The 12,259-nt window shown below is 40.2% G+C and overlaps 1 protein-coding gene across 3 annotated transcripts in view; it reads right to left on the bottom strand.

The window, feature by feature from the left end:
* The window catches only part of brip1 (BRCA1 interacting helicase 1), a 77,746-nt gene that overhangs the window by 41,036 nt on the left and 24,451 nt on the right, over nucleotides 1-12,259 (bottom strand). For all 3 annotated transcript variants that reach the window (XM_044119691.1, XM_044119692.1, XM_044119693.1), the window contains exons 15-16: nucleotides 6,238-6,397; nucleotides 5,385-5,506 (exon numbers count right to left, since the gene is read on the bottom strand). In XM_044119691.1, coding sequence (XP_043975626.1) covers nucleotides 5,385-5,506; nucleotides 6,238-6,397 — 282 coding nt within the window. The remainder of the gene's footprint in view (nucleotides 1-5,384; nucleotides 5,507-6,237; nucleotides 6,398-12,259) is intronic.

The following is a 12,259-nucleotide window of genomic DNA, read 5'->3' on the forward strand; positions in this document are numbered from 1 at the left end:
CAGTTTTAAAAGTAATGTGTCTGCCTCACAGACAAAACCGGGAGCTGGTTACACAAGTAGAGTAAATTGATAAATGAAGGTCCAGCTTCAGATTCTTTCAGAAACTCGAGCAACTCACAAACTTTACAGTGTGAGAGGAAAGTGATCTGCAGGGAGCAAACAGAATTACAACCTCTTTAAAGAAGGAGTATGCTCCTTTGGGGTTTTATCTGGAAGGAGAATTGATCTATTTGACAAAAGCAGCGCTTGTCCTGGTTCACCAAAATTCCCCAAACTAAAACTAGAAACCAAAATAATGTCTTTCAATGTCATCTATTGTTAGTACATGTCTAAGTGATTAGTTTGAAGACAAGAATTTCTGTTTTGTATTTGTTTTTAGCTTATGAGTTAGGCTAAATATAACAGATTATTGTCAGCATAAAGACTGAACTTGTTTCCACGCAGTTTACGAATACAGCCTAATAGAAGAATGTAGAAAGGTAGCCCAGCTTGATGGGTTACATTTCCTCAGGTCATGATTCTAACAAACTGTTATATAAAGTCACATTAAACACAGTGAAGTTGGCAAACAAAGTTTTATCCAAAATAATTAATATGTAAGATGAGACGGAGGGGTAGGTGGTCATATAAGGTCTAAAACTGTGAGATATTACCTGGCCTCCCTGACAGATATCTTCTAAAAGGAAAATAGAGAGCAGAGCAGAGGTGGGAGGAGGCAGGCAAGATGGGCCAGGCAACATCAAGCATCCCTGCACAAAAATGCCAAGAAAGCATCCATCCATTTGCATCTGTCGCTGCTGATTTTGGCGCTAACCTTTCAGAATTGACAAGTGAAAAGTTCAGCTGGCGTCTGACGAGATGCCATGCAGGGCAGGCTGCTGAGCACAGCTCTAACTGCTTTTGACAGGTACCGTGTGTTCGCCCAGAGCCACAAAACACGGGGCCGCGGCAGGTATACCCTGTCCCCTCACACGCATCACGCAACAGCACTGTGGCTTGCCAAAGATGCTATAAACAAATAAGCAGTCACAGGAAATCCAAAAAGTCAGCCCAAAGTTTTATCACAACTGATGACACCTCAGCTAAGATGCTGTAAAGCCGGTAGACAATGAAAGCTGATGTTTGCTAGCAGATTCAAAACAGAAGCAAAGGCTGTCAGAGGAAACCAGACTGTAACAGGAAGGTTTAGAAACACTGCTGGCTTGGTGGTGACAACTTTGCCAACATATGAGACACCAGAGCAGTAAAAGAATCCACTTCTCAAGCCACAGAAATGGCGCTAGCCTCAAGCCACCGGTGTCATCTAAATGCAATCACAGTCCATTTCAGCATCAGAGCCATCACATTCCCAGTCTCTACCATGTCACCACTCAATCCAACATGACAGGTTGCATATGTGAAAAAGCCAATTCTGGCTGCTAGCAAATATCACAAATGTGCAAGAAACCACAAGCTAGAAGGGATTAGTTAAAATGTCAAGAGATCACTCAGCTTGCTTTGGCCTTGTCCTCCACAGCAACCTGTTCATCTTCACAAACATTTATTCGTCCACGAGGCATGATTCGCAGCTCAGCGCATATGCCTCAGCTACGTTTTACGTGGGGTGTGTGTGCGCGTCAGCGTGCACGCCCCTGGCAGTCAGGGACATCTTGTGCCTGTCACCCAGATTGCTGAGCGCCTCATCTGCCACATGTGGCTGAGCTGACAGCTGAGAGGCTCAACTTTGAGACTGTGTGTGCTCTTGTGTCTGGGTGTGTATGTGTGCCCACACTGAAAGAGGCGTTAGGCTATCACGCTCCTTTCCAATAGACCCATGGATCAGCTCACATTATCTGCACAAAGTCATCCTTTGTCTTCCAACTCACTTGTTGGTATATAGAAACATCAGTGTAGAAAAAAAATTACAAATTTTGTAAGGAAGTCTCAACCTAAAGACCATATCAGCTGAAAGATTTTGACTTCATCAAAATTAAGAATTTCCTTAATTTTGTGAAATCAATTATCAGCTGATACATGTGAAGCCAATGTTATACAAAGGTCTAAAAATTAAATACTGTCCTCTTCTGCTCTGCCATGAGAGGTTTGACTGATAAACCAGCCCACCAGGTCATGTTTGCACATTTATATATTAATAGTCACCCCACTGTTGCCAACTCAGCAACTTTCTTGCTATATTTAGACATTTCAGACAACAAATAAAGGGTATACACCATTGGAATTGGCAGGTCAGACTTTTTAAAGATCTGTACTGGGCCAGAAAACTGCAATTGGTACACCCCTAATCAAAACCCTAATTCTTTCACTTTTCGCTATGTAAAGCAAGGTGTACTGTGAATAAATATTTCACATTATTTATTTGAAGTTTTTAGAAAGCAAACAAACATCACAGAGCTTGTAGTTTCGCTGGACGGAGGAAAGCGCTCCCTCCCACTCTCCTCCACCCTGTCCACCTAGTGGCAAGTCAGGAGGTGGAGTAGCGAAGGTTGTCATGGTGACTGGTGAGCATTGATCAATAGTGTTATTCAGATTTAAAAATGTGTGATTTATTTGCAATGTGGACACAGAGTGGAATGAGTCTGCTCTGCTCTGACTATTGGTGAAGGTATGGTGTTGAACTGATGACTGTGTGAGACTGACTGAAGAGTTGAGGAAGCAGGAGAAGCTAATGGCGGCTAATCAGGCCGCTCTTGCTGCTCTCAGCCAGCAGCAAGTGCGGCCTGGTCTAGCCTGGTCTGGATGCCAGAAGGAATTCCCATTAGTTAACTTTTATTTACAAAAAAAATAAATAAAACCACCGCCAGCCTGTGTCTGTACTGCAGTTACACTGAGAAATGTTGACTTTTATACTTTATACTTCTTGCTCACACGACTTGCTAGTTCTTTCTGTCCTGCTAAGAAGGCTTTCATTCACTCTTCTTCCTTTTCTTGGAACTTACTACAAGAAACTTTGAGATTGACTGGATTCAATATTATTATTGAAGTAATATTCTGCTTCAATATTAGGCCATACTATGGCTGAAAAATGTATCACGATAAAAGCATTATACATCGGTCAATATAGATAAGTATTAGTTAGTTTTTAGTATTAAATATCTGAAAAACTGCCAGATATTTTCTCTTTTATCCAGTCTTTTATCCATGCCATTGTTATTTGGGAGTTATGGCAGTTAAGAAGTTACGAGGCACAGAGGGAAAAAAAGGTATTTGCTACTACATATAGCGACAAAACTCTTTTTAATGACTGCTCATTCTGCAGTTTGTCACAAACGTCAATAGTTTTCTCTGTACCTGTGTTTATCCTTCCCTAAAAAAGGGCTGTGCATTGGTTGGTTTAAGCAGACTAGCTGCATGGCCTTGTGGTCATTAGTATCAATGTCCTCCTCATCCTCTCAACAGTGTAACACAAATGTCTCACAGACCTTTGCAGCCCCTAAGGGCCTCTCTAGAGGCAACACTACCTCTACTGCTACACAAGAAGACATGAGGAGGTCAAAAACCCCTTGAAAAAGAAGAAATGGAAATAAAAAGACAGGGTGTAAACTATCGTTGGAGTTTCTTATGACGCAACCTAAGCAGTAGTTCAAACATACATTTCAGTAACTTAAGTCCTTAAGAATTATTGTCTGTCTCATAATTCTTTTCATGAGACAGACAAAGATAAAAATAATTAAAACCTGGTAGCATAAAGAAAACACTGTTGGACAAAAAAATGATAAAAACAAACTGCAAACAATCTTTTTTCCTTTGAATGACTAAAAACAAAAACCAGAGGATGTCACCTTTAAAGACAACACAAAGTTAAAGCGCTAGCAGTCACCGCCTGAACCTACAAGCTTCACAGTTATGACAACAGTCAACAAGAAACAGCAGGAGCTGGCAAGCTCTCTGTGGAGCTCTGCATGTGCAGCACACAAACAAAGGCTGTGGATGTGAGCACAGAAAATGTCATTAGAAATGTACGCTTTCTTCACGCTCGGTCAGCTCCACCTTGGTCCTAACTAGCTTTGGCTTTCTCAATCCTCCCCCTGGTGCTCTGTGCCATCCACTCATTTCCTGTTTTTTCCTGTCTGTCACACTGGAACATCGCATTTTGATACTGTGCATTGGACGTATTTAATTTAGTTATTGTGCTGACTAAATAAATAAAATAACACAGTAAAATGGCAAAGCTGAACTAAATGAACTTTAATTTTTGATACTATGAGAATACACTCCTTTTAAATCAGTGTAAACAGGCAATGCTGGTGTTACTAAGGCCAAAATTTGACATTACATTACACCTTTTAAATCCATGGCCCAAACCTAGGTTGCCTGTCAGTCATGTGCATTTTGTTGGATAGGTCCGGCTGCTGAAGACTGGCTATGGATTTTAATGGCTGGGTTAAAACATCAATAACTACTCCCACTGTGGACCCATATTATCAAGGGAGTTTAAATATTTCACCAGTTTGGGTATTACAGGAGGGTTTCAGTGACCCATGATGGTTACTTTTCAGATCAAATTATTTCAGAACTGAATAATGACACAAAACGTAGATGAAGGCGGTTTAATTACAAATCACCTGTTATGGTGAAACTTTACCATATTTAAAGTTAATTTTGACAACCAACTCAAAAGTACTAAAATAAATAAACAACAATGATGATGCATAACAGAAGCAATGACCCGAGTGCTGACAACTAAGGTGAAGGGCTAAAGTGAAAGGGTCTAAGAAGCTTCAATCACCAACACGTCCTTCCACGCTGACAGAACAGGTTAGTGAAAGCTTCATCATGCTCTGACAGGAGGATGAGTAAAGGGGAGGAAAAGCAGGAGGCGGGGGAGCCACGAACTTAAAGGTCAACTTTTCTACTAAAGATGAAAAACACACCGCAACATTGTTTGAGTTTTTTTTTTTCATGGATCACCAAAAAAGGATGCTTTTACTTGTTGTTGGTTTGCGCAACTGTGTACCTATCTAAGATGTTTTTCACCAAAGTTGTAGAGTCAAATGTGTCACATCCTAGAGCCAGATAAAATGAAAAATGGAAGAACAATATTGTTAACTTATTAATCCAGTTTGTTTCAGGTGGACAGATGAATGTTAAAAACGACGCAACAAATAAAAAAGTAAACTAGGGTAGTAACTTGGATGTCACTTCCTGTAATAATGTGTATTCAACCATTTTAATATAATCCAAGAAGATTTTGACTTTTATGCTCAAGCTGTCAGGTGTAGTAATGTTTCCTTGCCATCTCTTAGCATACTAGGTTTCGCTCTAGCTTTTTTTCAATCTTTCCTATCTCACATAAATTGTATTCTGAGTTGACAATCCAGCTAATCTTATATACACATTCCGTTTTTCCTTGGGAAAGATCAACAGGTTCTTGTGAGTCTACTTACCTGAAGGTTTTTGATGTTTGGAAAAGGAATTCCAATGGTCACTACTGCTCTGGCATTGTCATCTGTGAAGTCTAGGCCTTCACTGACCTTACCCCTGCATACAGCAATAAGTAGTGCACCATCTAGAAAAGAAGCAAACAAAGTTCAAATCAACACAGTACAAATACCATCAAAAGTCTGAAAAAAAGACAAAAATATACCCTAGTACATGAGCATTCTTTCTGACCAATTATACTTTACACACTGCAACCACTGCGACAGACTGGCGACCTGTCCAGGGTGTACCCCGCCTCTCGCCCAGACTTAGCTGGAGATAAGCACCATCAACCATCCCAACCCCTTTCGGGACAAGGGTGAACAAAAAATGGATGGATGGATGGATGGATGGATGGATGGATGGATGGATGGATGGATGGATGGATGGATGGATGGATAGATGGATAGATGAACACTGCAACCACGCTTCTCTTTGGGGTTGCAATGATAAATCATTCAGCAAATAAATTAGCTATCGGTTGATACATGTCACGCTGACCTTTTGCACTGATCTTATTACTGACCTACGCACCCACCAGGTCGTGTCTGCACATGCTTGGTTAAACAACTCAAAAACTTTATTGCTGTATAAACCGACTTTTCAGACGAAAAAAAAAAAATCAGTATCGGCCAAAATCAGAATTGGGAGCTCAGACCTTTTAAAGATTGACGATCCCAATTGTTCTGATGCAGCTACACATCATCAATAACATTTTACAGCAGGAGTCACTACTTTAGGAATGGGCTAATATACTTAATTCTGTCATGAATGATGCTAGTAGTTTGAAGTCAAGTTGGTAATGTGTGTCCCTCTCACCTCTACCTTCACAAGTTTTTATGGCATCGTAGTACATCTGAAGTAGCTCGTCAAAGTCCCCCTTCCCACCACCGCGGGGCTCTGTGATGATGGTTTTCTCTTGTTCCAGTTTCTCCCACAGACCAGTGTTGACCCAACGGTCTTTCAGCTTGTCCAGCATCTGTTCAATTAGATCGTTTTGTTGTTTTAGCCATTACTAAATGGTGACACACTATCTCAACAGATGATTTCTCTGCAACACAGGCCTTACACTATTGACACCAATCAATAGCTATGTTTACATCCATAAAATTCCTTGATTGGGTTTTAGTACAGAAGCACTGATATGAAGATAGGTGAAAAATTTTCTTTAAGAAACAACATAGAAGCTGTATTTCCATCTGTGTTGAACATCAAAACAAACAAATGTAGTAATGTGTTCGTTCTGAGCGCCCAGAACGGACCCACACCAGGTTCTAATACTGGTTGAGACTTTACTCCACTTACTAAGGTTTAGCTTAAATAAGCATGGTGTCCAGCCACTGAAGGCATAAATGTGTCAAGTCAGTTTGCTACATTAAGGCTGATCAGAGTCAGTTTCCTTCTGATTTGCCTGACTATGATCAGAATAATCCAATTGGGGTGTTTACATCATGCATTTTAATTCTGATTGACAGTTTATTTTGATTACTTATGTCCATGTAAAAATCAGTAACTTATTTGGTCTTTGTTCAGAGTAACCACAACAGGAGGTCTGCAAGTATCTATAAGTTAAACTTTAACCTTTTAATATTGTCCTAACCCACCCGGATTTTCATGAGATGGGGTCATTTAGACCCTATGAGTGTTTTACTCTGTGCGTGGTCTGACAGGGTCACGGTGACCCTGTGTGCGCTCCTACAAAGTTTTCTTTTGAGTGGTTTTGGAAACTGACTGTCTGACGTGGCAATCACTTCATTTTAAGCCAAGTTAAATCCACACCGTTTTTGTGATACAAGACGTCGGTTGTAAATCTCTTTTTCTAAAAAGAATATTTTCATTGTATTTATTATTTTACTTTTAGACGTTTGTTTGGGAGGAAGAAATTTAGAAGTGTACTGTAAGGCTGAACTTAACACTTAGACCACACTACCTAAATAAAGCTACATAATATGTTGTTCACATAACATAATTTTTTTCTCTTATCTGCTTTTCGTGGTTAGTCCAGTGCCTTCAAACAGCCTGAGCTTCTTTCCTTTGCATCCTCCTAGAAAAGAGCTGATGTGTTGAAACCGTCCCTCCAATAAAAATCACTGCTGTTTTACTATTGTTAGTGCAAAAGTCAGCAGCTCTCAGGGGAGGCACATTGATCTAAAAGCCCTCTTTCTAGCAGGCCCCACTCATGTCTGTGCAGTGCAAATTATTCCCTTGAATAAACATAGCTTCACAATCAAAAAGAGGCTTCACTGGCTTGGAAATGTGCTGCAGGGGTCAAATAGAAGTTCCTCTTATAAAGAAAACTTCTCAACATGCTCAGAGGGCCAAACTGTAGAACTCTGATTCAGTCTTATCAGAGTTTGAATCAGCCTTACCCTTCTTCTGAAGATAGAGCCTCCAGAAGAAAGGTAAGGCATAGGCAACCATGTCGTCTGACATTTACCTAGATAAACAGCTTAGAGCCAGTTCTTTTGTTTTGTACATATATATTTATTTCCTTCTTGAACAGCTCAAGGCAGAACAGACAAGAACAAGTGTCAGCACAGCATATAGCTACACAGTTACATAAAGTCATGGTTAATCTATTACAATGCTGTTTAGTATGGATGCAACAGTGAAGTTTGTAAAGTGGAGAAAAGGAGTCCAGATAAGTGAAAATTGTTCCTTAGGTTAAGTAGTCTAAAGGAAAAAGCTCAATGACAATTTTGTGCCTATTTTGCAGGCTAACTATAATGTTGAGAAATGAGATCGCAAGAGTCAGTGCTGTTGCTTCATAGAAGTGAAATAAGGCATGAGGGGGATTTAATCAGGTTGAGCACTTCACATATAAGTGAGGTCAGGATGTTTGCATCAATAAAACATGACACCTTGACTAAATATACAATTGCATTGGCATAGACAAACCCCCATCCTGGCCTTGCACCTAACGTGCGTCTTCAGCTCAGCAAACAGTCCCGCAATGGCTTTTCAGTGCAATCTTAAGCGGGACATGAATAATTCATGTCATGTACTTTAGGCAGATCTAGTGCTAAACAAAACAGCCATTATCTGCCAGGTTGCACTTGGAAAGAAACTGATTCCACAAGGAGATGAGCACAAAGGCAAATGCTCTTTCAGATAACTCTGGGATCACATGGTAAGTAAAAACTAAATGTCACAGCGTTTTAGCATCACAGCAAGACAAATTTTGGTGCTTGTATTTTTCACCACCATTAATATGAAAAAAGATGTTTTAAATTAAATATCAGCTTTTGTACTTATATATATATATATAAATATACAGTCACCACACTTTCTGATTGGCTACCTGCTACATTCAACAGGTTGCATTCTCGCTCTTAGTCAGGGAACACCACATACACTACAACAATTGGGCAATGACAATTCAACATGTTGAACATTCCTAATTTTAGATTGGAACGGTATCGATGTTCTACAGCCTGGACCAGAACAGGATTAACACGGCAGGATGATCGGTTACAATTAAGCAATAATCTTAAAACGCCAAAAATTTAAAGGGAAAAATAGACAAAAGAAATCTTGCCATGTGAACCAAAACACAGCAAATTCCAGAGCACACTGCAAGTTATGGTTGTCAAAGTTATGCTAAAATGAGTGATCTATTTCCCTCTCCCTAACTATTTTTCATAATTAAAACTTTTTTCTGACCTTGTTAGTGGTATTTATGCTGTACAGACAGACCAATATGTTGGAGGAAAAAATGTAAAAAATTATGAAGTAGTGTTGACAATTAGCTTTGTGTTGACAAAGCACTGCCTCACTTTTTCTTTTATATATCACCAGGCATACATTTAAGATTTAGCAGGTTATATTGGCAAAATCTTTATGCCCTGCAACAAGGAGCTGGGAGAAGGATCTTGCACGTGATGTCACACTGCAACCGAAACGAGTCGTAATCTTCTGTGCCCCCCGCCCCGTCGTAGTAGGAAATGCTGAAGTTTATGTGTGAAACTTTAATAAACCTGAACATGTTTTCAAAAGACAACAAAAATGTCATTTAGAAGGGAATTTGTTTGTTGCGCAGCACTTTGAGACTTTAACAATATATTTCACAACAGAATAGTTTAGATGTCCATGCATCATGAATGTGAATGAGCAATATTTAGCACATAAGGGGCCACAAAAATAGTGAATAATTCATTATTCTTCCTAGTCATGCTAGGTGCAAGTCTCTGCCACTGACACGCTAAAATGGGCCAGATCCCTGTACCAGCTGGGACCAGGTGGCGAAACAACCAGACAAAGCAGTGACCTGTTCACTTTCTCGCACTTTTACACATCGCCTGTATTCACCTCAACCCCTGTAAACCCTCCCGACTCCCCTCCACTATTTGCCTCCTGTACATGTGGCCTCACTCTATCTCCTTCCCCATGTCCCTGGTGTCAGTGAGCAGTGTGGCAACACATCACAGCTCCTGTAGTGCCTGCTGAATAATAGAGTTGCTTTGTAGGCGATGGCATTAATGAAACATGCAGCCCAGAGCCACATTTCACAGTGGCGAGGGGAGATGTGTTGTTGAGCTGTTAATTATTTAGCCCCAAAATATCACAGCAGCCGTCACGCCACCACTGGTGGCAAGAAGCCACCTGCCAACTCCAGTCTGCCACCCTTGCCTTGTCGTCTGCTCTACACATTGCAGCAACTATTGATAATACCAGAACACTTCAAATACATCAGCCACTGCTATGATACACAGCTTAAGAAAGGACTTCAACTCAAAAGAATAATGATGTTGACATGATTTAGAAATTAAATGTTTGTTATTAACTGTTTGACAAATGGTTATAGTATATAGAATATCAAAATGTTTGGAAATAGGGGCCTCTACATATGTAAAAACTCCCATTTATTCATACATGACATTATTAGGTCCACACTTGTGTACTAAATATTTTCTCTTTTTTTTGTACTGGTCTGATGTAATATTCTAATATGAAATACTATGTTTTTGCAAGAAAATCATTGTAATTTTAAAAATATAAATGGCTTAAAAATTACACTGTCTGTAATTAACCTACATAAAGTGTATAAAAAGTGTTTCATTAGAGAAGTGAGTAAGTGAAATAATGAAATTTTAAAGATTATTCTGATTTTTGGGATATGACACCTATATTAAATTCAAAAATACTTTAGTAATTCAAAAGAATATTACTAGTAATATTCCCTTTGTCCATCCCTGAAGGCTCCTTTCTTTTTCCAGTTTTAAAAGTTCCTTTAGATCACTGGTGATCCAGGGTTTGCCACTGGGGAAGTATCACACTGTTCTGGTGGGAATGGTGTTGTCCACACAGAAGTATATATAGTCAATCACACACACATTGATGTCCTCTCCATGTGGCTGACACAGAGCAATCCAGTCTGCAGCCTCAAAACAACACTGCAGAGCTTCTTCAGCTTCCTGTGAAAATCTTCTCACAGTTCCCTTCTTTACAGGTGGCCTCTGAATACGGGGTTTATATTCAGAGCAGAGAAAAATAAGATTGTGATATGATTTTTCCAGAGAACATTTTGGCTTGGAAATGTGTGAATCCCTGACCATCCATTCATCCTTCCATCCATTTTCTGTTCACCTTTGTCCCTAATGGGGTAGGGAGGGTTGCTGGTGTCTATCTCCAGCTTCGTTCCGGGCCAGAGGCGGGGTCACCCTGGACAGGTCGCCAGTCTGTCGCAGGACAACACAGAGACATACAGGACAAACAACCATTCACACACACACTCACACCTAGGGAGAATTTAGAGGGACCAATTAACCTGACAGTCATGTTTTTGGACTGTGGGAGGAAGCCGGAGAACCTGGAGAGAACCCACGCATGCACAACATGCAAACTCCATGCAGAAAGACCCCGGGCCGGGAATCGAACCCAGGACCTTCTTGCTGCAAGGCAACAGCTCTACCAACCGCGCCACTGTGCAGCCTCTGAATGTCAGGAATCCCTGACATTTGTATAAAATAAAAAAAACTTGCTCTCTCTGGTGGAGCAGTTGACAAACTGTTGAAATTTTCCAATTGTAGCAGAGAGTGAGGCATGATCAAATACCAGATATTTAAACTAAAGTCAAATTAATGAATTAAAAATACATGATTCAATCACACTGCACCAATTACTCTGCTGACGCCTCAGCACATTGGCTGCCTAGCACATTACTGCGGCTGGATCTCTGAAGTTTATCTCGGTGTGGATCGCACGTGCCTGCTTTCACTGAAACAGCACACGACATTTATATCAAGCCCCTGTGAGGACGCATGTTTCTTTGGAGAATTCTACATTTGGATATGAGTCAAGTTTAGAAGCCACCGCATTTGATCTGCTTGCACAGCTCCAGGTGAAGCGCAAATTTAACCCACAGTTGTGCTTTCAGTTGTATGACAAAGACTTTGTGTCTTTGTCAGAGGTGTGACAAAGACATATTCTCACATGCAGTGAGAGGGTGAGCACCTTTTGCACAACATGTTGATTTTATTTAATTTATTTCTATTTTCTTTTATTTTTTGCGCCAACACAATGTTTTGTCTACTTACAGTCAGGCAGTGTTGCTGCATGTGGTGATCAGAAAAACTCGGTCTATAAAGTGCAGGCTGAAGATGTGTCCTCTGTTTGTTGTGAACACTTATGCAAAGTTCCAGTTATGGCATTCCCATCTTCAGACACAGAATAAAAAAATGGGAACCTGTCTTGTGTTTAAAATTTAGACTACTGCAGCAGAAGTTCCAATATCCAATTCGAATGCCAAGCAAGGGATTACAATGAGGAAAAAACGCAGTAATCTTGGTAGCTAATTGTAATGTGGCTAGCAATAATTACATGAGCAAATAATAATAAAAAA

The sequence above is a fragment of the Gambusia affinis genome, linkage group LG06 (genome assembly GCF_019740435.1).
Source record: "Gambusia affinis linkage group LG06, SWU_Gaff_1.0, whole genome shotgun sequence".
NCBI lineage: Eukaryota > Metazoa > Chordata > Actinopteri > Cyprinodontiformes > Poeciliidae > Gambusia > Gambusia affinis.